Raw genomic sequence first — 22,190 nt, 5'->3', positions numbered from 1 at the left:
GTATACAAAAAGATAAAGTCAGGTCATGTATTACCAGTAATAAAATATTATTTTAACAAATTGGGCTGAATGTCAAAATTGCTTTGTTAAACTTGCATTATGTTGAGTGGAAGGCTTACTGCAATGGTTCCAGGAGAAGGAATTTATTCTTTGTTTCACTGAAAAAAAATTGAGTCGCTATTTAAATTGAGTCCTACTGGCTTTGCTAACATCCTGCAAAGCCTCCAAGCCCTGCAACAAGCTCCTCTACTGATATTCAACCACAGCACTACCCCAAGGGATCAGATTAAAGGCTTCAGCCTCATCTGAAGATGAAAATAGCCTTCCTAGAAATGCTATTGCATTTCTTAAAATTCACTTTTAATTGTACTATATAGGCCAGTGGCTCTCAAAGTGTGGTCTCTAGACCAGCAGCTCCAGCAATACCTGAGAACTTATTAAATAAGCAGATTCCCAGGCCCTGCCCCACCCTACTGAATCAGAAACCTGGGATTTTACCAGTCTTCCAGGTGATTCTGATGCACACTCAAGTTTGGGAATTACTGTTACACAGAAAAGCTCAATCATTAGCATTTATATTCTGCTTTTCTTGCAGAGGCCTTGAAGAACTTACATTAACTTAGTGGTCTGCTGCCCATGTTCAACTGAGCTGTTGCCTGGTGAATATTAAAGCAGCTAACTTATAAATCTGAACTGCCTGTTGATCACCCAAACCCTAGTATACTAACAAAAGTTTCTTCACCGCATTGCCTCGACAGTTTTGAGGCTCAAGTGTGGGATTGAGTGTGTATTTTTGTGTGTGTTTTTTTTTTCATGTTTCCAGGACTGAAAGTTGACATTTTCTTGTTAATTGTTTCTCTTTAAGCTCTTCTGAGTTCATTGAAAACAAATCAATGAGAGGGGGGCATTAAGAAGCTTTCCACAGTGCAGAGCTGTGAATCAGAGCAAATAACTGAGTGCATATTCTTAAATTTAAATGCTTCATCCCACCTAAGAGTTTTCTTTTTGCCAAACAAAAATAATGGGTTTTATTGTCATTTCTATTGCTGGGGTGAATTTATGGACCATCAATCTCTGCCTTACATGGGCTGTGGTCATCAGAGAATCTGTGGAGCTGGTGAAATCAGTCTTCTGGGGCCTCCCATGACCATCTTTTCCCTGTATGGCTACTTCTTCCTTGCCCTCTCTGCTCCATTTGCTCCTGCAAGACCATCTATCCTAGTAGCTGCTACCTCAGTGTCTCATCCATTATGGCTCTCTCTGAACTCTGAATTATTTATTTGTACATTACCAAATAAGTTATTTGTGCAATAGTTCCTTTAGACCAGATTTTGTGAACTCGGATGCCTGCGGGAGCCGGGGAGATGATGAGAATAGCTGAAAAAGTGTCAGGCAAAGACAAATATGGGGGAGTGTGGCCTTTAGCAAGTTGGAGTGCACATATGCTGTTGCGGGGGGAGACATCCACTTCCAAGTAGTTTTCCAACTACAAAAACATGGGCCTGAGGTTTCTAGATTGTTGTTTTCGTGTCCGTTTAATACTGAATGTGTGGATTTTTTACGTGAAATCTCTTGATATTAAAAGTTGATAACTCATTTTTTTAAACATTGTGCAAAATAACAAACATGTCTGTGGATCATTTAGAACTCTAGCTAGACATCAGGCAGCATGTAGCATTAACACAGTTGCACTAAAGTGAATGCTAATATTGACTTAATGTGTTCACCTTAACGGCGTTTTAAATGAAAGAGACCTGGTTTTTTCCTTGATTTCTTCATTCAGTTATTCATCCAATAATTATTTTTTGATGAAACAGAAACTTGGGTAAATTATTTCAATTATATTAGTCTTTTTAACCTTTATTTGTAAAAGAAGGAATTGTACCATGTGTCCTTTGAAGTCATTTTCTCTTATAAGACTTAAGGAAGGACCCTCTTTGCAAAATAAAGTGTCTCAGGAGCCAAGGATGATCCAGGTTGGCTACTTTGACAGGACACTTGTATACACATGGAACTCCCTAGATAAGCTTAACCTGGACCATATCCCCATGACACCAGGAGTCAGCTACTAGGATAGGAGGCTCTATGGTTGGAGAGGTGAGGGAATAGAAGTCATTCCAGGTACTTCCTGTGCACATTAAAGGTTGAGGGATCCTCGGATAGAATGCAAGAAAACCAGTTTTCTTGGCTTCAGTCAGCTGTACAAGAAGGAAAAACCTGAGAAACATTTAATGTGGAGTCCAGAGGTATTTGTTCTTGGATAGAGAAGCTAAAATAGAGACCAGATTCTAAGTCTAATTAACTGTGAGTATGATGATACAGCTAATCAGAAATTGAGGGCCTGGTTACTTAGGGTCAGGGGGAAAAAGGAACAATGAATTTATTTAAAATTTGTTCTCTGAGGAATCTGTTAGTTGCATGACCTGCTATGCATGATGCAATAGGATGGAGATCATACACTACTTAGGAAACTCAGGGGCTTGTCCACGGGGCCAGCCCTGTCTTCTCTGTCTCTGTGGTATACATCTCTAAGCCTCTGACATCCTGAAAAGGTCTGTATTTGTTTTTGTTTTTTCTTTGAAACCTCCTCCTTTCATAAGGAATTAAATGTGGATTTTTAGCTGTCATTTTTCTTAGTTCTGGACTGACTTAAATACTCCCTGTCAAAATGCTTCTTCAGGAATATGCAGCTGAAGCTAGAGGAGGTTTGCTGCTGTTTTCAGGGAATTTTGTCACCCGCATCAGTGAAGTGGTTGCCTTGAAGGATGAAAAAGAAGCCTCAAGGCTTCGCTTAGCTCCCAGGTTGTCTGAAAACTACACTGACCATGTTGACAAGGTCATTTAAACATTTGCATGGACGGTGTGTTTTTATACTGTTGACTGGTATTTCCTGAATGCTAATGGAATGTTGCTCGTGGTAGAGGATGTAGTTGCACTGCATTCTACATAGAAAGTACAGGATAGTAAAAAAGAAAAAAGAAAGAAACTAAAAATCCCCTAGAGTGCATTCTCCCTTCTGTGTCTTTTCTTAATTCAAGTGAAATTTGCATAACATAAAATTAACCATTTTAAAGTGAACAATTCTGTGCCATTTAATACATTCACAATATTGAGCAAGCACCACTTTTACGTACTTTCAAAACATTTTCATCACCCCCGAAGGAAACTCCATGCCCAATAAGCGGTCCCCTCTCCCCACAGTGCTGGCAACTACTCTAATGAGTCATTTTAATCCATACACAATTTCCTTTTTATAAGCAGTTGGACTCATGCTGTTTAATATACTGCATTTCATTATTTAACATTTTTATTATATGCGTTTTCCTGGTTAAATTAAAACCTTTTCTTTGGTAACTGTAAATCCCCATGATCCGTGAGGTAGATTTTCATGGGCGCTAAGTTCTTGCTGTTTTAGAAACCTTCCAGCCCTCTTGACACTTGTGTTTGGAATGCTGTGCTCTTCATGGGGCACAGAGTTTTCATTGCTGGAGCCTTTCTCACCACTGCATTTCATGAACTTGACAGGTTTCATAAGAAGAGACTCTAGGCCCCGCCCAGAGGAGCTCATTTTGTCCTAGTTGCAAGTATTATCAAATGACTCCACCAAGGGAATGCAAAATGAATTACTCTAATTGCACCAGAAGCATAACGTGAAGTGTATATTTCACCTTTTGGCCCCTGGGAGAGAAAAATGTCACTGACTTTAAATTGCTTTTTCATTTTCCATGTAGCTCCAGTTTCCAGGGCTAGCAAAAACTGCCATTGGGAACATAATGTATGCTAACATGGGCCTACATGTATTTGTATGTTTTCTCATCTGTGTGGCATAATTCAGAATTGATTGTTTGGAGAGGTGGGTGGAATCCCTTATATTAGATGAGACTTTGTTTCCTCCAAGCTCTATGATCTGGACCAAGTAATTTAATATCATAATCAGGGGATGGCAGGTGCAGGCCATGGTCTGAACACTGCCCTTAGCCTGGTCCTGTGAACTAAGAATGGCTTTTACATTTTTGAAGGGTTGTTTAAAAACAACAACCAAAAAAAAAGAAAGGAAAACTAAACAACAGAGAACCATATGTGGCCCCAAAGCCTGAAATATTTGTTATGTGGCTTTTAATGGAAAAGACTTGCTCACCCCTAATAATAATACTAATAATAGTAGCAGCAGCAGTGGGAAAATATATTGTGGGCCAGACACTGTTCAGAGTGCTTGGTATGTATTATCTCATTTAACTCTCACAGCAACTCTGTGGGATAGGCATTATGATTATCCTTATTTTACAAATAAAGAGATAGGCCCAGAGAGGCTGAGTAACTTGACTTGTCCAAGGCCATACGGTCAGTAAGCGGTGTTTTGAACTCAGGCAGTGGCTCTACTCTAGCGCTCTAGATCCTGAATTCTACCACCACCCTGTGCTGCAGCACACAGTTGGCTTCTTTTTCTTTTTTTTCTGAGAGAGTCTCACTCTGTCCCCCAGGCTGAAGTACAGTGGTATGTTCTCAGCTCACTGCAACCTCTGCTTCCCGGTTCAAGCTCTCATGCCTCAGCCTCCTAAGTAGCTGGGATTGCAGGTGCACGCCACCACACCCGGCTAATTTTTAAGTTTTAGTAGAGACTAGTTTCACCATGTTGACCAGGAAGGTCTCAAACTTTTGGCCTCAAGTGATCTGCCCACCTCAGCCTCCCAATGTGCTGGGATTACAGGCGTGAGCCACTGTGCCCAGCCAGTTGGCCTATTTTTCTCATCTGTATAAAAACTGGGGTGGGAACAGCCCCTTTCAGCTGTAACATTGTGTGATGTTAACATACTTTTTAGGCAAATGTTTTAACATCATTATCTGTGGGAGATACAGTCATACAATAGTACTTACCGAATTAGTGGCCTGAAGAAATGATTCCTCAAAAAAGCCCACATATAAAGAGGGGTTCCTTGGTCAGCTAAGCATGAGAAAGCCTTTAGGTTTCTTTATGGTAGTACTTTCAGAAGAAGTATTATTCTTATGTGGATCTCAGCAAGGAGGAAAGCTATTCAGCTGTTTCCTAAACTGTTTGTTTTGATGGGAGACCATTAAAATCTTTCAGAACCAGTGTGGCACTGAAGAAAAGTCAGTAAATTTTGTCATAGAGGTATTATTCAGCTCAATATTTTTCCGGAAGTATCAAAACAATGATGTAATCTAGCATTCATTTATTCCTATTTACCGTAAATATTCTATTTATATTCCCTATTTTTCCACTTGCACTTGTCTTCACTCCCCGCCTTTTTCTGCTGTGTGTAGGGAGACTTTACCTTAAAGGATAAAGAATCAGATAATGCAACTCAAGCCCCCCGATTTAGATTTTTTCATAGCTCTTATATTGAAAGTCCTATTTAGTTTATAGGATTTGATTTGCCTGAACTAAATTGGTCAATGCTGCCTAGATGAGAGTTAGACAAAGGCTTCTTGATTGATTATATCGATCTCAGACTAAGCAGGTAGGATTGTCATCAAGTTGAAATACTGTTTACTTTGGCATGACTTAATTTGCCAACATTGTCGACAGGTACATGTCAGGAAGAATGTGATGTTGGGGGTTATAAATACAGGCCATCAAATAAACAACTTTATGAACATCTTTCAATTCACCAGCTGTTTACTCATCCCAAACCAACAGAATTTTACAAATTTGACAGAGTTGAGACCAAAAGTATGCTGTCGAAAACTGGAGGTCGCTGATTGGCATGAGAGGGTGCTTCTAATTTTCTCAACATTTAAAAATCCCTCTATTCTTTTAGAGCCTTCTTTGTGGATGCCAAGTAATGTTACATGAAATAAACCAAATATCTCATTTTCTTTTTGAAAGATTTCTGGGGGTACAGGAATGTAGTTTCTCTGCGGTTTTTGAGGCACTAAAGAACATTGTATGTTGTTTATCTAAAATCAGAAGCACAAGTGAACACAGGCATTAATGTAAGTATACTCTGTATATATTTTTCCCTCCTGATCTTTTGCATGTACAGCATATTAATTGTAGTAAATATTTGGAAATAAATGCAGTTCTCTGTGACAAGATTCTATAGATCCAGTAGGACATTGCTGCACGGTATCTATTAATATATAGAAACAGGCTTAGGCAATGCAAAAATTGTCTCTTAGGAACGCTAACAAAGAAAGCCATTCGGTATGGAAGTTTGGCCTGCAGCTTCTGAGTGAGGACCAAGAACTGCACAGGTGTCCTCTTTTTTCTGGTGACTATTTAGAGGCCCTTTTTAACCTACTGGCCCAGCGTTGTCAAGATAACCAGCCAGGCTGATAGACTGTTTTGACTCTCTGGGAGTGACTAATTAATTTTGTCTAGGGATGTATAAATATTATCCTTACCCATTCAGTTCTATCTTTGAAACACAGCCACCCATAGTCATAGATTGCAGCTCATTTCTTGCCTAAATATTCATTCACCATGCTCTGAGGGTGATTTAAGAAGCACATAGTACTTAATACATTTCTTCTTTCACTTTCATCAGCTGTACTCTGTAGCTTCAGACTGTGTCAAGAAAAAGAGGCCTCAGTTGCTCCCCCCACCGCTTTCAGTTCTTCTCCTTTGGAATTTGAGAACTTTATGAGGATTACTATTGACCTCCCAAGGGCTTTTGAAATTAATGTTGGGTTGTCTTTTTACTTTTAGAAGGACAAAACTCCTCTTGTATTTTAGCCACCAGTTTAAGAAGTATGTTGCTGTCAGTCATTATCACAGTCTCATTGATGCAGCGTTCCATCCAGGGTTTATCAACTGGACTTGTGTAGGATGGCAGCTTGGCTCCTTTATTATGCAGGAAGGTCTTTCCTGTCTTATCATACACTGATCTTTCTTGCCCCATGGGCATGTGGGCGTTTCCAACACTGACATTGATATCTTGTGAGACTAACATTTAGTACTTGCACTTGTCTGTCCTTGGTGGAGCCAGGAGAAATCAGCTGACATGAAAAAGATAAATTATTTACTTTTTACTTAACATGATTTAGAACTTGGTCTGTGTTATACAAACAAACATTAGTGGTTTTGTTCTTTTTTAGTTTTAGGCTGGATTTAGTGTCCTAGATGAATACTTTTGAAAGATAAAATGTTGATTTCAGTTGTCAAGTCCTGCCTGTACCATCAGTTTCTCCACTCTCCATCTCTGCCACTGGGGTTTTACAATTCCCAGGCCTCAGACCTGGGCCAAATGCCGGGGGAAAAGGACCCAGGCTTCGAGAACACTGGCCTTTAGCCTCTGGCTACTCCTGCTGCTCTGTCGGCTCTGGCCTTGGTCCTTAGGTCTGTACTGGACATTTGGTGGCCCAATTCATGTTCTGATCATGGACTCCAGTTCTAGGAAGTAAACCTCTGTCTGGTTTCTGTACGGAATCATCTAGTAAGAGTTCTCCCAAGAAGCCCAGGTCTTCCAGACCAGAACTATCTCCAGCAGGAGGACCTGTAACTTCCAACAATCTTCCTCTGGGCCAGCTCCCTGCTGCCTGATGAGATGCTAAAAATCACCAGCTCCTGAATTTCCTGTGGCTGTGAAATATCCTCTTACTCAACCTCCCTATGGCTGTCTGCATTGCTTTTATGTTGCCTGTAACTTTCTTTAAAATACTTCAACACATGCAGTGGGGTGTGTGTGAATTTTCATCCAGAACTGGGAATGAGAATTTAAAATTTTAAGTACTTACCTTAAGGGTGATTAGTTGGCATTTGAAAAATTTGAATCAAAGCCTAAAGGTCAATCCTTATATATAAATTATACCTCAGTAAAATGAATTCAAAATAAAACAAGACAACCCTACTCTCCAGTGGCCACCTACACAATCTCTTAATTTTCTCTCTCATTAGCACCAGGTGCTCTGATACTCACCTACTGGAGTGGGTGCTGCATTATAGACACCTGAAGGCTTGTTAAAATGCAGGTTAGTAGGCCCCACCCCCAAGTTGCCTGATTCTGTAGATTTGGGACAGGGCCTGAGAACGGGCACTTTTGGAAAGCTTCTACACAATGCTCAAGCTGCTGATCAAGGGAACCACACTTGAGAATCTCTGGCATAATGCAGACTGGAACTTCCTTTTCTTTGGTGGAGCTCTTCGTGGTATTCAAGATATGCAGTTTGTCTAGAAATGTATAAGCCCTGGTATCCTTGTGAGCCCAGGGCACAGGAATCTGGCAAGCCCAAATGTCTACCTGGTATCTCTTGGAAGCTTGTTAGAAATGCAGAATCTCAGTGCAGATGCCAGGCTTACTGAGTCTAACTCTATGGTTTCCAAACGTCCTCAAGTGATCCAAATACACATTAAAATTTGAGAAACACCTGCCCAAACCAAATTTAGTTCACATCATCTAGTACAATGGTCCTCAACTATACGTTCATGTTAGAATTATCTACAGTGTTTAAAAAGCAGATCTATAGTCCAAGCACATTCAAATTATTAGTTAGAATCTCTAGGGTGAGACCCAGGCTTCTGAAATGTCTTATAAGTCCCCTAGGTGATTCTGATGTACCACAGCGGCTGGGAACTTCCAGTCTAGTCTCTAAGTGCTATCTGCATAATTCTTTTAACAGTGGACCAGCAGGACTCTTCCCTTTAGCCTGCCCTCAAATTTAAATACTGACAATTTAATGCCAACTAAACTTTCTCCTAATCCAAATGAAATGATTACATTTACCATGCTTTTATAGACTCATAAGAGAAAACATGTTGGTGGTGATTTATTTACAGTCTCTGTTTTAGAATCTGAGGCACTGGCTGTATTTTGTGGCAAGCTAAAGCTCAAATGCCTTCATGAAACTAAATTTCTAGCTTAAGATGAAGGTGTAGTTGCTGCACTGAATAGCATTCATCTGGAGATTTGTGAAATGTTGTAATTTTATATCTAAGCACCTTATAAGGAATCCTGTCTTAGACAAGACTAGATCCTATGGAAATCTTTACTTGAAAAGCTTCATGCTTTGCTCCAAGTGCATGGAAATGGGTCTTATTTCCCTCGAATGCCCTTTAGGTCTTAACAGAACTGTCAGTACAAAGGAGTCAAAAGCTATATTTCAAATTATATACATTTCTGACATTATTTAAGCAGATTAAAACTAATTGTTAGAGCAATTAGGCACCTTGAAAGTAGCTACTTGAAAAATGCTGACTTTTCTTATCCTCATTCCCTTAAACAAAAACAGTCCAGGTGCAGTGGCTCATATCTATAATCCCAGCACTTTTGGAGGCCAAAGCAGGTGGATAGCTTGAGCCCAGGAGTTTGAGACCAGCCTGGGCAACATGGCAAGACCCCATCTCTACAAACAATACAAAAATTGGCTGGGTGTGATGGCACATACTTGTAGTCTCAGCTTCTGGGAGGCTGAGGTAAGAGGATCATCTGGGCCCAGGGAGGTAGAGGCAGCAGTGAGCCATGATTCTGGCCACTGCACTCCAGCCTGGGCCACAGAACAAAACCCTGTTTCAAAACAAAAATTAAAAAAAGTAAAAGAAAAAACAAAAACTCCTTCGATCTAGATTTGTGAGTTGCAGATACCAAGAAGTTCTCATGTTTTGAATATTTCAGATGTTCCCTGTCGTTGATTATTCTCATAGCTGAGACATAGGGAAGATGAGAGTTGCTGCCCATAGCATCCTGCATCCTCTTGCTTCCACATACACAAAGTGTGAACTTCAATCCCCTAAAAAGGTACAGGTCAGAGTTTCCATTCTAGGGAACACATTTGTTCAGCCCAGGTTGGGTGGGACAAGAGTGGGTCTGGAATGGTGGCCATCACTGTGAGATGGGATATCCCATGTGTAGTCACTCTTGGAAACAGTGACTCCTGTAGGAAACTGCTGTGGCCTGAGTGTTTGTGCCCCACCAAAATTCTTAAGCTGAAATCCTACCCTCTAAGGTGATGATGGCATTAGGGTATGGGCACTTTGGGAGGTGATTAGATTATGAGTGTGAAGGCCTCAGGAATGGAATTAGTGTCCTTATTTTTAAGAGGTACCAGATAGCCCCCTTTCCCTTTCCACTGCATGAGGACACAGCTAGAAGCCACCATCTATGAACTAGAAAGCCACTACCAAATCTGATGGTGCCTTGATCTTGGATTCTCCAGCCCCCAGAACTGTGAGAAATAAATTTCTGTTGTTTATAAGCTACCTGTATTTGATATTTTGTTGCATGTCAAAGAAAGACAGAAACCACACCCACATCTCATATGGGCAGTGGAAGGAGACCTTTAAGTTGTTGGGGAGGGCTTCTCTTTTAGACCTATGCTTTTCAAATTCTAATGTGTGCACCGGTCACTTGGGGATCATGCTAAAATGCAGATTCTGATTCCATGGTTCTGGGATGAGACCTGGGACTCTGCATTCCTAACAGACTCCTAGATGGTGTTGATGCTGTTGGCCTAGGAGCTATTTGAGTAGTAAGGGTTTAGAACAGTGCTGCTTAAACGTGTGTGCAAAAGAAGCACATGGAAGGCTAAAAGATTCCTATTTCCCATCCAAAAGACAGATTCAGCCTGGGGCTTGATAATTTGCATTTTAACAAGTTCCTGGGTGATCCTGATGCTGCTGGTCCCTGGACTATGTTTTAATAGCAAGCCTGTAGTTAACTTTTGAACAACTTAGTTAAGATGACTTCACTAGTAGCCTCTTCTGTGAAAGCAGTGAGCCAAATATCAAAAGACAAAAGAAGATGCTATTGAGTTCTTTTGGAGAAAATTACGTCACAAACTTGGAGACTGCCACAGGGTCTCTGTTCATTTTTCCTTTGACAATATGCTTTTTTAAAGACTAAATATAATTCTTCAGGCTCAAAACCTAGAGATAAGATTGAGATGAAGGAACAAGAACTGTGCCTGAAGTTGTGCTGCCTGATGAGTAACAGGACTAGTTTTTTTAGGATAACAGACCAACCTGTGCCTAGAAAAAGGTTATAAATGCTAATAGCAGGCCGGGTACAGTGGCTCACGCCTGTAATCCCAGCACTTTGGGAAGCTGAGGCAGGTGGATCACCGGAGGTCAGGAGTTTGAGACCAGCCTGGCCAACATGGCGAAACTCCATCTCTACTAAAAGCACAGAAAAAAATTAGCCACGTAGGCCAGGCACAGTAGCTCATGGCCGTAGTGCCAGCACACTTTGGGAGTATGAGGCAGGCGGATCACCTGAAGTTAGAAGTTCGAGACCAGCCTGCCTGACATGGCAAAACCCCATCTCTACTAAAAATACAAAAAATTAGCCAAGCGTGGTGGGAGGTGCCTGTAATCCCAGCTACTCAGGAGGCTGAGGCAGGAGAATCGCTTGAACTCGAGAGGCAGAGATTGCAGTAAGCTGAGATCATACCACTGCATTCTAGCCTGGGCGACAAGAAGGAGACTCCATCTCAAAAAAAAAAAAAAAGAAAGAAATATCAATAGCGAAATGTTATTGGTGGCCAACTTTTAATATAAAAGTCATGAGATTTGCTTTTTGCTGTATATTTCTTTGGTTTACATTTTCCTATGAAGCACATTTAAATATTGTTTTCATAACATGGGGGAAAACCCCTAGCCAGTATTTTTAAAAGAAAAACGTAAGATATATGCTCAGTGTAAGTTTATAGTATTTTTGGTCTGGGTTTGTTGTATCTGTATCACTCTACATTTGTATTTTCATGGGAAAAGGATTATTATTTTAGGCTATGTCAGTCCTAATGTTCTGGGAGCAAAGGTAATAGATGGGTAAGGGCAAGGTCTGGACATTTGCCTGGATGCTGGACAGGGCCTGGGTGGTAAAAATAAGGAATCCCAGAGAGAGAGGTCAAAAGTTCCAGGAGAGAATTAGAGGCAGCTTCTCTTTCTTTCCTTGCCCCACAAACAACTCAGTACAAGCCCTCAAATCCCTTGAAGAGTCTTTCTTTTTCCCCTTCTTCTTAGAAGGGCTGAAATATGCTTGACGTTAACTTAGAAATGGTTAGAAAAGGTTAAAAAAAAATGGGAGAAGAGTAACAGTTAACAAGCTGCTAGGGAAGCAGAGAAACCACGCTGATCTGAACGTCGGAGCCGACTCCCTCCTGTGGTCTGGTCCCTCAGCACCCAGGCTCAGGCTTCGGCTTGGGGTGGCACCCAGGCGCAGGCTTCGGCTTGGGGTGGCTGGGCCAAAAGGAAAGCGCCCAGTGTGGCAGCAGTCATCTCCAGAACACGTCACCATCCAGCCAATGACTGTGTTCCAAGGACTGGAAAATGTGCCTCCTGGTCACTGTGTAGATGATTACCACTCAAACTTATTTTCGGCAATTCAAAAAAATACCCAATTCATGGTGTATTGCTTCTGTTAATCTGGAAACAGCTAAACAAGTTGATAGGCATCTAGTTCACTCCCGGTGTAACTTTCCAACAAAACTCCAGGGCTCTGCTGACACCTGCTGGCATTTCATCTATTATATGTTAAAAACAACCACGAGACGAAGCATTAACATTTTCCTTTGCCCTTGTTATGTTACGTGTACTTTACCTGAACGACAATAGAAGGGGCCTTTACCATGCCATGAATAAAGAAGTATGGGCAAGCCATTGGGTGAAAATTAAAATTCCTGACATGAAGAATGTAATCCAGAGCTCTTGTTGCCCGTCTGCCCTGCACCAGCTGCTCTGTGACCTTAGACAAGGCCATTGACCTCACTTTCATCATTGCAAGAAGAAAGAAGCAGCAACCTTCCCTCCCAGTGCCCTTTAGGGTTTCTGAGGATGCTGGTGGCATTTCCTACTAACTAAAGTATGGGCCCTGTCACTGGAGTGATGGCCTTAAAGGCCACTCTCACTGACCTTTCCATCACAATAAACAAGATTCCTCACAGCGTTATATGTTCAAAAGATGGATGAAAGTTGTTTAAGCCTCTTCAAAGCGCACCATCTCTGTAATTTATTTTGAGAAACAACTAAATTAGAATGATCAGAAACAGCCTAGTGAACAGTCTCAGAAATCGTCCACTTTTTTTGTCCTAGTAAACTGTGGACTTTGTTTTGTGTTTTGGAACATGTAATAAGCCTGCAGGTTGAGAAAATGCTCCCCAGTTAATGCCAACCCAATTATTTGTGCTTTTTCTGTCTATTCTTGGGAAGCTGTGTGTGGGCCTGTGGTTTGTTAGGTCAATAACAGGATATTTGATAGTCTCCAGGGAGTTATAGTCCATATTTAGCGTGACAGAGGAAGTGGGGTCTGCTGATGAAAAATAATTGAGGCATTTCTTTAATTCTGCTATTTCATTTCTTCCTCCTCCTTCAGAATCCTGACTTCACTGAGGCTTTCGATGTTATTTACAGCTCTGCCTTTGCTAGTCACAAAAGAAAATTTATCTCTTGTAAGCCCTAAGCCTTCCCTCAGAAAACTGTTAGGTATGACCAGGATCAGTAAAAAATTATTAGATTCACACTCATTAGAATGGCTACTATAAAAAAAAAAAAAAAAAAAAAAACCCAGAAACTATCAAGTGCTGTTGAAGATGTAGACAAATTAGCACCCTTGAGCAAAAGGGTTCCCTTGTTGCATTTGCAGTCCTTTGTTAGTGTACAAAAATGGGATAGCCATTGTAGTAAACAGTATGGTATTTCCTTTAAATATTAAAAATAGAATTACTACATGATCCAGAAGTTCCACATCTGGTTATTTATCCATAAATAAGAACTGAAAGCACTAACTTGAGTTATTTATATACCAATGTTCGCAGTAGACACACAATTCACAATAGACAAGGAGTCCATCAGAGATGAATGGATAAACGTCTTATTCAACCTTTAAAAGGCAAGAAATTCTGACACACAGTAGAGCATGGATGAACCTTGAGGACATTATGCTCAGTGAAGAAAGCCAGTCACAAAATGACAAATTCGGCATGTTTCCACTTATATGAGGTACCTAGAGTAGTCAGAATCATAGAGACAGAAAGGAGACTGGTTTATCAAGGGCAGGGAGAAGGGCGGATAATGGGGAGTTATTATTTAATGGATATGGAGTTTCAGTTTTGCAAGATGAAAAGAGTTCTGGAGATGGCTGGCTATATTGGTTGCACAACAATGTGAATGTACGTAATGCCACTGAACTTTTCATTTAAAAATAGTGAAGATGCCGGTCATGGTGGCTCATGCCTGTAATCCCAGCACTTTGGGAGGCCAAGGTGGGTGGATCACGAGGTCAGGAGTTCGAGACCATCCTGGCCAACCCTGTCTCTACTAAAAATACACAAATTAGCCTGGCATGGTGGTACGTGCCTGTAATTCCCAGCTACTCAGGAGGCTGAGACAGGAGGACTGCTTGAACCCATGAGGCAGAGGTTGCCGTGAGCCAAGATTATGCCACTACACTCCAGCCTGGGCGACAGAGTGAGACTCCATCTCAAAAAAAAAAATGAAGGTGAATTTTATGTTACGTCCATTTTACCACAATTAAAATTAAAAGAAAGGTAAAACAGCCAAAAAACAAAGCAAAAGAAAACTATACTGTTAGAATGCAGTCATCACCTTTGCCCTTACAGAGATTAAATTCCTTGACTTTTTAAAAACATGGTTCTACTAGGCAGTGTTATCCAACAGTCCCATCTGTGATGATGGAAATGTTCTTTATCTGCACTTTCTGAGCAATCCACCCCTTGTTGGCGTTTAAGCATGTAAAATGCGACTAGTGAATATGAGGCACTGAACTTTATTAAATTTAAATAGCCATATGTGGCTAACGGCTACCATACTAGACAGTGCAGGCAGAGTTTATGTCTATATTACCATCTATTCCAAAGTATTTTTCCTTCCTCAGCACTAAGCTATAAATCTAAGCAGTCAGGCTGTAGACCTAAGAAAGTAAGGAATTGGCTTATGTGTGGGCCACAGTTCTGTTTAACCCACAATATCAATTTGTTGTGAAGCGTTTTGCCAAGGGTATGATTCTTTTATGGCATTCATTGGCATCAGTTTTTGGATTCAAGGGTAGAGCTGGCCTTAATTCATGGGCTAAGCTTTTCTAGTAAATGCCCTTTTAGAGACCCAAATTCCTCTACTGCCATGCACAGTCTCCCTTCACTGTCCTTGTAAATCCATGGAGTGATGGTATGAACTACAAGTGAGGTCCAAGTCCTTATACAGAAATTATGTGAGCACATCGCTGTTTGCTCTGATCACCCTGGCAATCAAAGAATGTTTTACTTTTTAAGGCTTTGCTGGAACACATAGGTAAGATATGTAACAAAGGATCACACAATAAAATTGATAAACCCCTATGCATTCATCCTCTAAAATGAAAATAGCAAAATATGTCATTGTGTGTTGTATAATGCTGGTTGGAAATAACTAAGATTACCAGCAACTGAAAAAGAGCTTATATTTAAACAAGCTGCAGACGGAAGGCTTCACAAGTCAACCAGTGGGTAGCATTCCTTTGTGGCAGCCCAGTGTTTAATGGCACGATAGATGGCACATTTGTCTTCATGGAAAGAATGAAAGCTGTTTATTAAGGAATAAAATATGAACATGCAAAATATAGACTGCTGTGCAACAGAAAAGGGACAAAAGAAGAGTCTGTGTTTTTATTATACAAAATGGATACAATCTATCTAATAAAAACCACTCTATTTGACTCCAGCAGATTTGCTCACCAAGAATCTTTTTTCTTTCTCTTTCAGCAATGGGTAGAAGGCCTGAGATCAATCATACACAACTTCAGGGCCAACAATGTCAGTCCAATGACGTGCCTCAAAAAACAGTGAGTGTTGTTTTCATTTACTCTTTTTTCTTGGCAGTTACCCAACAAATGGTCAGACTAGGAGGTGAAGGCTAGGTGGATCCTTCCTCCTCAGGCAGATTCCTGCTTGCCTGTCCCTCCATGCTCCTGACCTTGGAGTTGACCAACACACACCTGTACTCTTCATGCCACCTAGAAGGGCATGCATGGTAAACCCACAGGCCAAAACCTATCTGAAAAGAATAGTTGATGGCCAAAGGACACTGGAACCTCACTCACCCTGTATCCTCTGAGTTGTGGGCAGTGGCTTTTGTGTCCCCAGATGGAGTTTTCTGATAGATGGTACTGCATGCTGGGGGCCATCGCCCAGTGCTGGGGTAACTCGATCCTCTGCTGCATAAAACTGAGAAATGAAGAGTGTGGCCAACAGAAGCACTTGCCAATGCACCTGTTGCTAGGGTGAAAAAAGAAGCCTCAGCCCCGAGTATAGTGCTCCCTGTTGAGCACACAATCAGGGATCCAAAGATAGCCTCTGAATTTTTTTTCTGTAGGATTCATTCATTTAAAGATTAGATCAAGGATCCAGTGGTGATTTCCACATTTATTTTTTCCATGAAAGGAGGAATTACTCCAGCTTACTGTATCTGAAATCCAGAGGGGCACTGCAGTGGTAGATTTAAACCCTACCTAAGTTAACCTTTCAAGGTGATATGAAAATTACCCACAAAGGAATCCTAGCCAAAGTCAAATGTCAGCCAGTTTGAAAAGCAGTGATCCATGAAGGTGAGGGCCATCTGCCTTCACAGGGCCATTGGCAGGCAGTTGTGAGGTGCCAAGGAGTACCATGTGGAGAAATTGCAGGGATAAGCCTGCATCTCTCAAAATTATGCCCTAGCACCAAGAGTGTGATTATTGTACTCACTTGGCAATGGGCCAAGAGGTTTGTCCTAAAGGTACTGTCATGTCTTATCTTCTGGTCACTTTGGCAGGTGCTTACAAATATGGTCTCTGGGCTGTAAATTCCACCTTCACCATGGCAAATTCCTAGGCTTGTGCCTCACTGTCCTCATCTGTGACTCGAAATTACCATGCAGATGAAATTGGAAAGTTTTCTTCATTCAGTACTACTTATCTTAATTTTTATGGTATTCCTCCAATTTTCTTTCATCTTCTTAGTGGAGGAAAATTATTTAGTCTTGTCTATTCCTATTTGTTGTACAGCTACTTCTTTTCCTATGCAGTTGCTGTGACATTTTTTTTTTTTTAAGAGAAACCCAGTGGATATTCTGATGTTATGACTTCAGGCACTGATAGTCCTAAAGGGTCAAAAACTTTTAGAAGGCTTGCTTATACCTGAGTGACACAAATCTAACAACATCCTGCCCAGATCCCTTTATGGAGCTGGTGTTCACCCAGTCATCATCTGCGATGAGAATAGGCTCTCTAAGGGCTCAGACCTGTCCACTTCTTCAGAGCATTGCCCTCTGCTGCAGGGGAGTGTCCATGGCTGGAAGATTATACTTGACCCTCCTCCTGGGGGAAGTCCACAGCCAATGATGAGCTGCAACAACATACAGAAGGCCATCCCTCTTGTTGCCAACTCTGGCACAAATCACGTGAGATCAAGCTAAATAAAGTTCCATCTGAGACCATAACTTTGCTTAACTCTTTTTTCTGCCCAGTCTTCTTCTTCTCACTCCCTTCATCCCTAAAACATCCCCTTATTAAAGTAGTTAGTGGTGCTTCTATGAAACTTGACTTAAAACAGAAGCTTTACCAAATCATGTTTTGCAGATTGTTAGCATATGATTGATTGGAAACAGTGAGAATGGGAGTCATTAGCTAAGAGAAGTCCTAGCTCCAAAATATAGATAGATGTTCTGAATCTCCTGAAAGCCTGGGGAAACACCATCAATTTGAGTTGATGAACTAGCCTTACCATTGGAAATTAAGGAGGCACCCAGGTGATCAGTACTTGGCAGCACTAGGACCTGGGAGTGATGAGTCCTCATGAGTCTTCAAGACCAGGCTGGCCAGTATCACTGTGCAGTTGTATTTCCTACCACCTTAATGTGTTATTAAAGAGGAATAATCAAGAGCAGACCAATCACAAATAAGTACCAACAATATGTTTTGCTCAATGCAAGTACCCAGTCATCTCATTTAGATAGGGTTGCCAGATAAAATAGAGGACACTTAGTTAAATATGAATTTTAGATAAATAACAAATAATATTTTAGTATAAGTATATCCTATGCAATATTTGGAACATACTTATAGCAGAAAAAATTTCCCCATTTTTTTTCTGAAATTCCAGTTTAACGGAGAGTTCTATATATTTATGTGCTAAATCTAACAACCCTAAATTCATCTCGTAGTACATAATCGTCTGATTTTCCAGAACAAATGTTCTTATTTGAATGAACTTTCTTTTAAAGTTCTTAACAGTATTGAAGCTGTTACCCCTCAGAAACATTAAGGCAGTGTTATTGCTATTGTTTTGCAGCTGGATGAAATTGGCATTTATGACCAACACAAATGGTAAAATTCCGGTTAGGAGGTAAGTAGCCATTCCTATCTGCTGTCCATGCCCTGTGTCAACCTTTGTGATCTCAATCCAAAGAGAGAACCCTTCACAAGTATTTGTGTGTACAATGCTTTAAAGATTTCTGGAATCTGAGTTTTAATTTCTTTGGCAAATGCTATATTCAGTTTGTAAAAATCTTTTATGGAAGTAAAGCTGCATTTTTTTGTCAAAATAGTTAGCAAAAGAGGTACTTTGACAATTTAAAGAACATCTGAAAATGTAGCACTATTTTTTAAAATCTGCAAATAACTTGGTTTTTAGGATTTACGTTTATTTTGCTTATTTGCCCTGACCAACTGTTAGCTAAAGTTAAAGAAAACTATATTGTGCACCTACTGTGGAAGGGTGTGGATCATGTCTTGAGAAGTGTGATGCCTCCGAACAGAGGATTTTCATTCTGGGCTTTGCTGTTCCTCTGGTGCTCAGGGCAGATGGGGTTCCTCCTCTGGCTTCGTGCTGCCTACTCTCTACTCTCTGTGTGTACTGTAACTGACACCACTCACTCTGTGGAGCTGTCCTTTCTGCCTTTGCCCTAACCCAGGTAACAATGACAAAGAATAAAAAGGCTTGGGTGGAATCAAGAGTAAAGAAAACATGAACCAGATACATCCTCCACGTGTTCTTTAATACTTAGGTGGACAGATTTCACCCTCTGAGGATTCCCCATGCGTCCATCTTTTCTGCTTCTCACTTCCTTCCAGGGGTTAGGGTTTACACATGTTCTCTGGGTACAGTCGGAAACTTTTGCCACAGTAGTGATGGGAATTCTTTACCAAACTCTCCAGTACCTTTTTCGTTGGTGTTTGTGTTAAGTATTCATGGAAATTCCAAAAGCTGGGCTGGGCCCCAGAGCATCTGCTGTTCACATGAAGACATGTGTGTATCTGGATTCATGAACCTAAGCCCACAACCAGAATCAAACACGGGTTCCCCAGATACCAACTCTCTCTTCCAGGATTCTCCAGATTCAGGTTCACGTTGACTTCTTCTCTGGACACCCCTTTAGCAAAGAAGCAAATCAACAAATAATAACAAACAAAACCCAGAACTGCTGGGTGGAATCCTGTCTTAGAATTGCTCTGTCTTTCAGAGATGACAAGGTCACTGAGGGCACAGCATCTGCGTGGATGCATTGAGCAGTGAGTGGCATGTGCTGGTGGCTCCTGGCCATTTCTGACTCTCCTTTGCCTCCTTCCCTGCCCAGCAGCTTCATTCTGCTCTTCAGCTTTCATTCTGCATCCCTGTGAGACTATCTCCATGCTCCCTTGACATTACTTTTTCACATTTAACAGAATTGTCCCAGAAGTCATTTTTCTCAATTCCATGTATTAAACAATCGTGATGACCTAAAGTATCCATGCGACCACTGAAATATCAGGAAAATGTAAAGCATAAAAGTCATGAAGAAAACCTTGGGCGATATATTTTTTTAAAATTTAACCCTTTATTGAGGGCTTACTGTGTCACAGACCTCATGCATTTGTTGTGGTCTTTCCAGATCTATCTGTAGGATTCTCTGCTTTTATTTAATAACTTAGTAGCCAAGTCAATTTTTTTGTCTACTTTAGAAGTTCAAAAAAAGCCCTGTTAGCAGTCTTGACCGATGGCTGTTGGCAGATACTTTATGCTTATCCTTATTTTAGTTAAAATTCTTTGCTCAGTTGAGCAATAGCAGAACAATTATTTTAATGTATCCCAGTACCGGACAGCTGTTGCATTTTTATTTAAAATCACACAGCACAAAGCAGTGTGAAGAATAGAAATGTAGGCTGGTTGTGTTTTTACATGCCTTACTATCCTGCTTTTTCTTCCAAGATAAGGTTCAGGAAATGGGCAAAGTAGAGATACATAGATTGTGATCAAAGCACTTTTAACCAGCAGCTCTGGTTTCATTGTATGTCTCCTACAAATCAAGCCATTGTCATATAAGCTTTAAAGTCACTTCTGATTCCAGTGATGTTTATCTAACATGTTCACATACAAGATTATTACCACCTTTTCATAGAAATAGCTTAGATATTTTGGCATCTTCTTTAGCTCTCTTTGACATGGACTCTTTGGTGCTTGCCAGTATTAACAGGTGTTTGACACAAGACAGCTGTGATTTCAAGGCAGTTACAGTTAATGGAGAATTGATTGCACGCCAAAAATTCAGATAGCTCTATTGGTGAATGAGCTGCCAAGAGTTAGGTGGAAATTGTGAATGTTTTAATGGATATGAAGAATAAACACTTTTAAAATCTTATTTTTTCCCTATCATTCTGATGTTTTTAAAATGGAAACTGTTTAGCGTACTGTCGGTAATATTAAAAGAGAACTGGCTTCCCAATGATTACATAGCTTTTAGCATTAAACCAAAATTTAATATCCAGAAAATTACAGGAATGACACATGAAAAAAGTCTTACCTTTTGTCTCCCTCCTCTCTTGTCTTGCTGTGTACATAACCCATGCAGTCACCCTTTCTCTCAAACTCACAAATTCACACTCAGTTTATCCTCCCACTCAGACTAAAGTTTTGGAAATAACACTTCTCTTTCGCCGCCTTTCCTCTTCCCTCGTAACCTGGAGTGGACACCAATGACTAGAAAGTTGGGAAATGAGTAGCCAGACAGTAGCTGTGGGCAGGAGCTGGAGGAGATCCCAAACAAAACAGTTGTGTTAAGGCTGAGAACTGCAGTGTAGTCATGGAAGCACTCCTGCATAATCAACCCATTCACATCCTGAAGGCCCAATAGCCCACGAGGAGGGTATGATTCTGCTGGGGCAGTAGTCCCTTCCTTCACTTCAAGAGTTCTGTCTGACTTTCAGAATGTGGTGTCAAAATCACTGTGTGGATTACAGACCCTGTGCTGGCTAGCAAAGAGTGGGATTCCCTTGGTTTCTAGGATGGTCGCTGTTTTAGCCACCTGCAGAGTCCACTGGAGTAGAATTTAACCAGGACTCTAATAGGACTGGTCACAACTCACAGGTGTTTGCTTTTGTAGCATTTCTTTTGGGGGAATGGGTGGTGGCTTATTTTGATTCAACAAAAACTCATTGAGTACCAGGAAGCTGTGAAGCATTAAGCTTATGTGGACATGGGGCTACATAGAGATTTGAGGAAATCACAGTCCCTTTGTAAATACTCTGTGTTCCCATGAAACACAGCCACAATATTATCCCCCCTCTTGCCCTGCTCCATCTCCCTTCCCCTTGAGACATTCTTCTACTTTCTACTTTTTGGCACCTGACCAAACCCTAGTCAGAAGATTCAGTTCTTATACTCTCTTCCCTTCCTGTTAGTACCCAGATTCTGTTTCACCAGAAAGGCTAAGAAAACATGCCTGCTCCGTTCATGCCCATGTTGATCAGTTTTCATGTTGTTATGCCAGGCATGTCCAAACCTACCAGAGGTGTCAGTTAGCTGGGATACCCCTGAGATTGCTCTGCAGAGATTCTTCTCCTGATAGTGGGTGCCAGATCCTGCCAGAGTCTCACTAGCTAGGTTAACACATACTTTTTATGAAATAAAAGTCACCCTGAACAGCTGCTTTCCCCTAAATTAAAAAGGCTAGAAAATTTGCGTCTTACCCCAAATTCAATATCTAAAAATTACATGAACTCTAGAGATGAAAAATATAAACATAGCACCCTCTATACTAGGAAACTTAACCATTTATTGATGTCACACACATATTCTCTGCCATGTCTGTAGACTTGTTAGAGAATTCACAGGCCTCCTTATACTTGAATACAACTGTCTCAAGAACTAAAAACGTACTTCTTGAAGTATTCTTGGACCTGGCATGAAACAATAAAGCAAGCCCTGAATGAACACATAATTCATTTACCTAAAGCTACTTCTCCCCAGTCTATTTTTGGAAGTCCTACTCTGCCACTGAAGTGGTGCTTTCT

The 22,190-nt window shown here is 40.8% G+C and overlaps 1 protein-coding gene across 15 annotated transcripts in view; it reads left to right on the top strand.

Moving 5' to 3' along the window:
• The window catches only part of PLCB4 (phospholipase C beta 4), a 393,998-nt gene that overhangs the window by 271,745 nt on the left and 100,063 nt on the right, over positions 1-22,190 (top strand). For 14 of the 15 annotated variants that reach the window (XM_032295442.1, XM_032295436.1, XM_032295438.1 and 11 more), the window contains 2 exons: positions 15,649-15,728; positions 18,214-18,267. In XM_032295442.1, the coding sequence (XP_032151333.1) occupies positions 15,649-15,728; positions 18,214-18,267 (134 nt within the window). Of the gene's footprint in view, positions 1-15,648; positions 15,729-18,213; positions 18,268-22,190 lie in introns of those variants that run through there. The other variant, XM_032295445.1, reaches the window with a different exon arrangement.

This window comes from Sapajus apella, unplaced genomic scaffold (genome assembly GCF_009761245.1).
Source record: "Sapajus apella isolate SASKATOON/1434 unplaced genomic scaffold, GSC_monkey_1.0 scaffold33, whole genome shotgun sequence".
Taxonomy (NCBI): Eukaryota; Metazoa; Chordata; class Mammalia; order Primates; family Cebidae; genus Sapajus; species Sapajus apella.
This window is presented reverse-complemented; position numbering and strand designations above follow the sequence as displayed.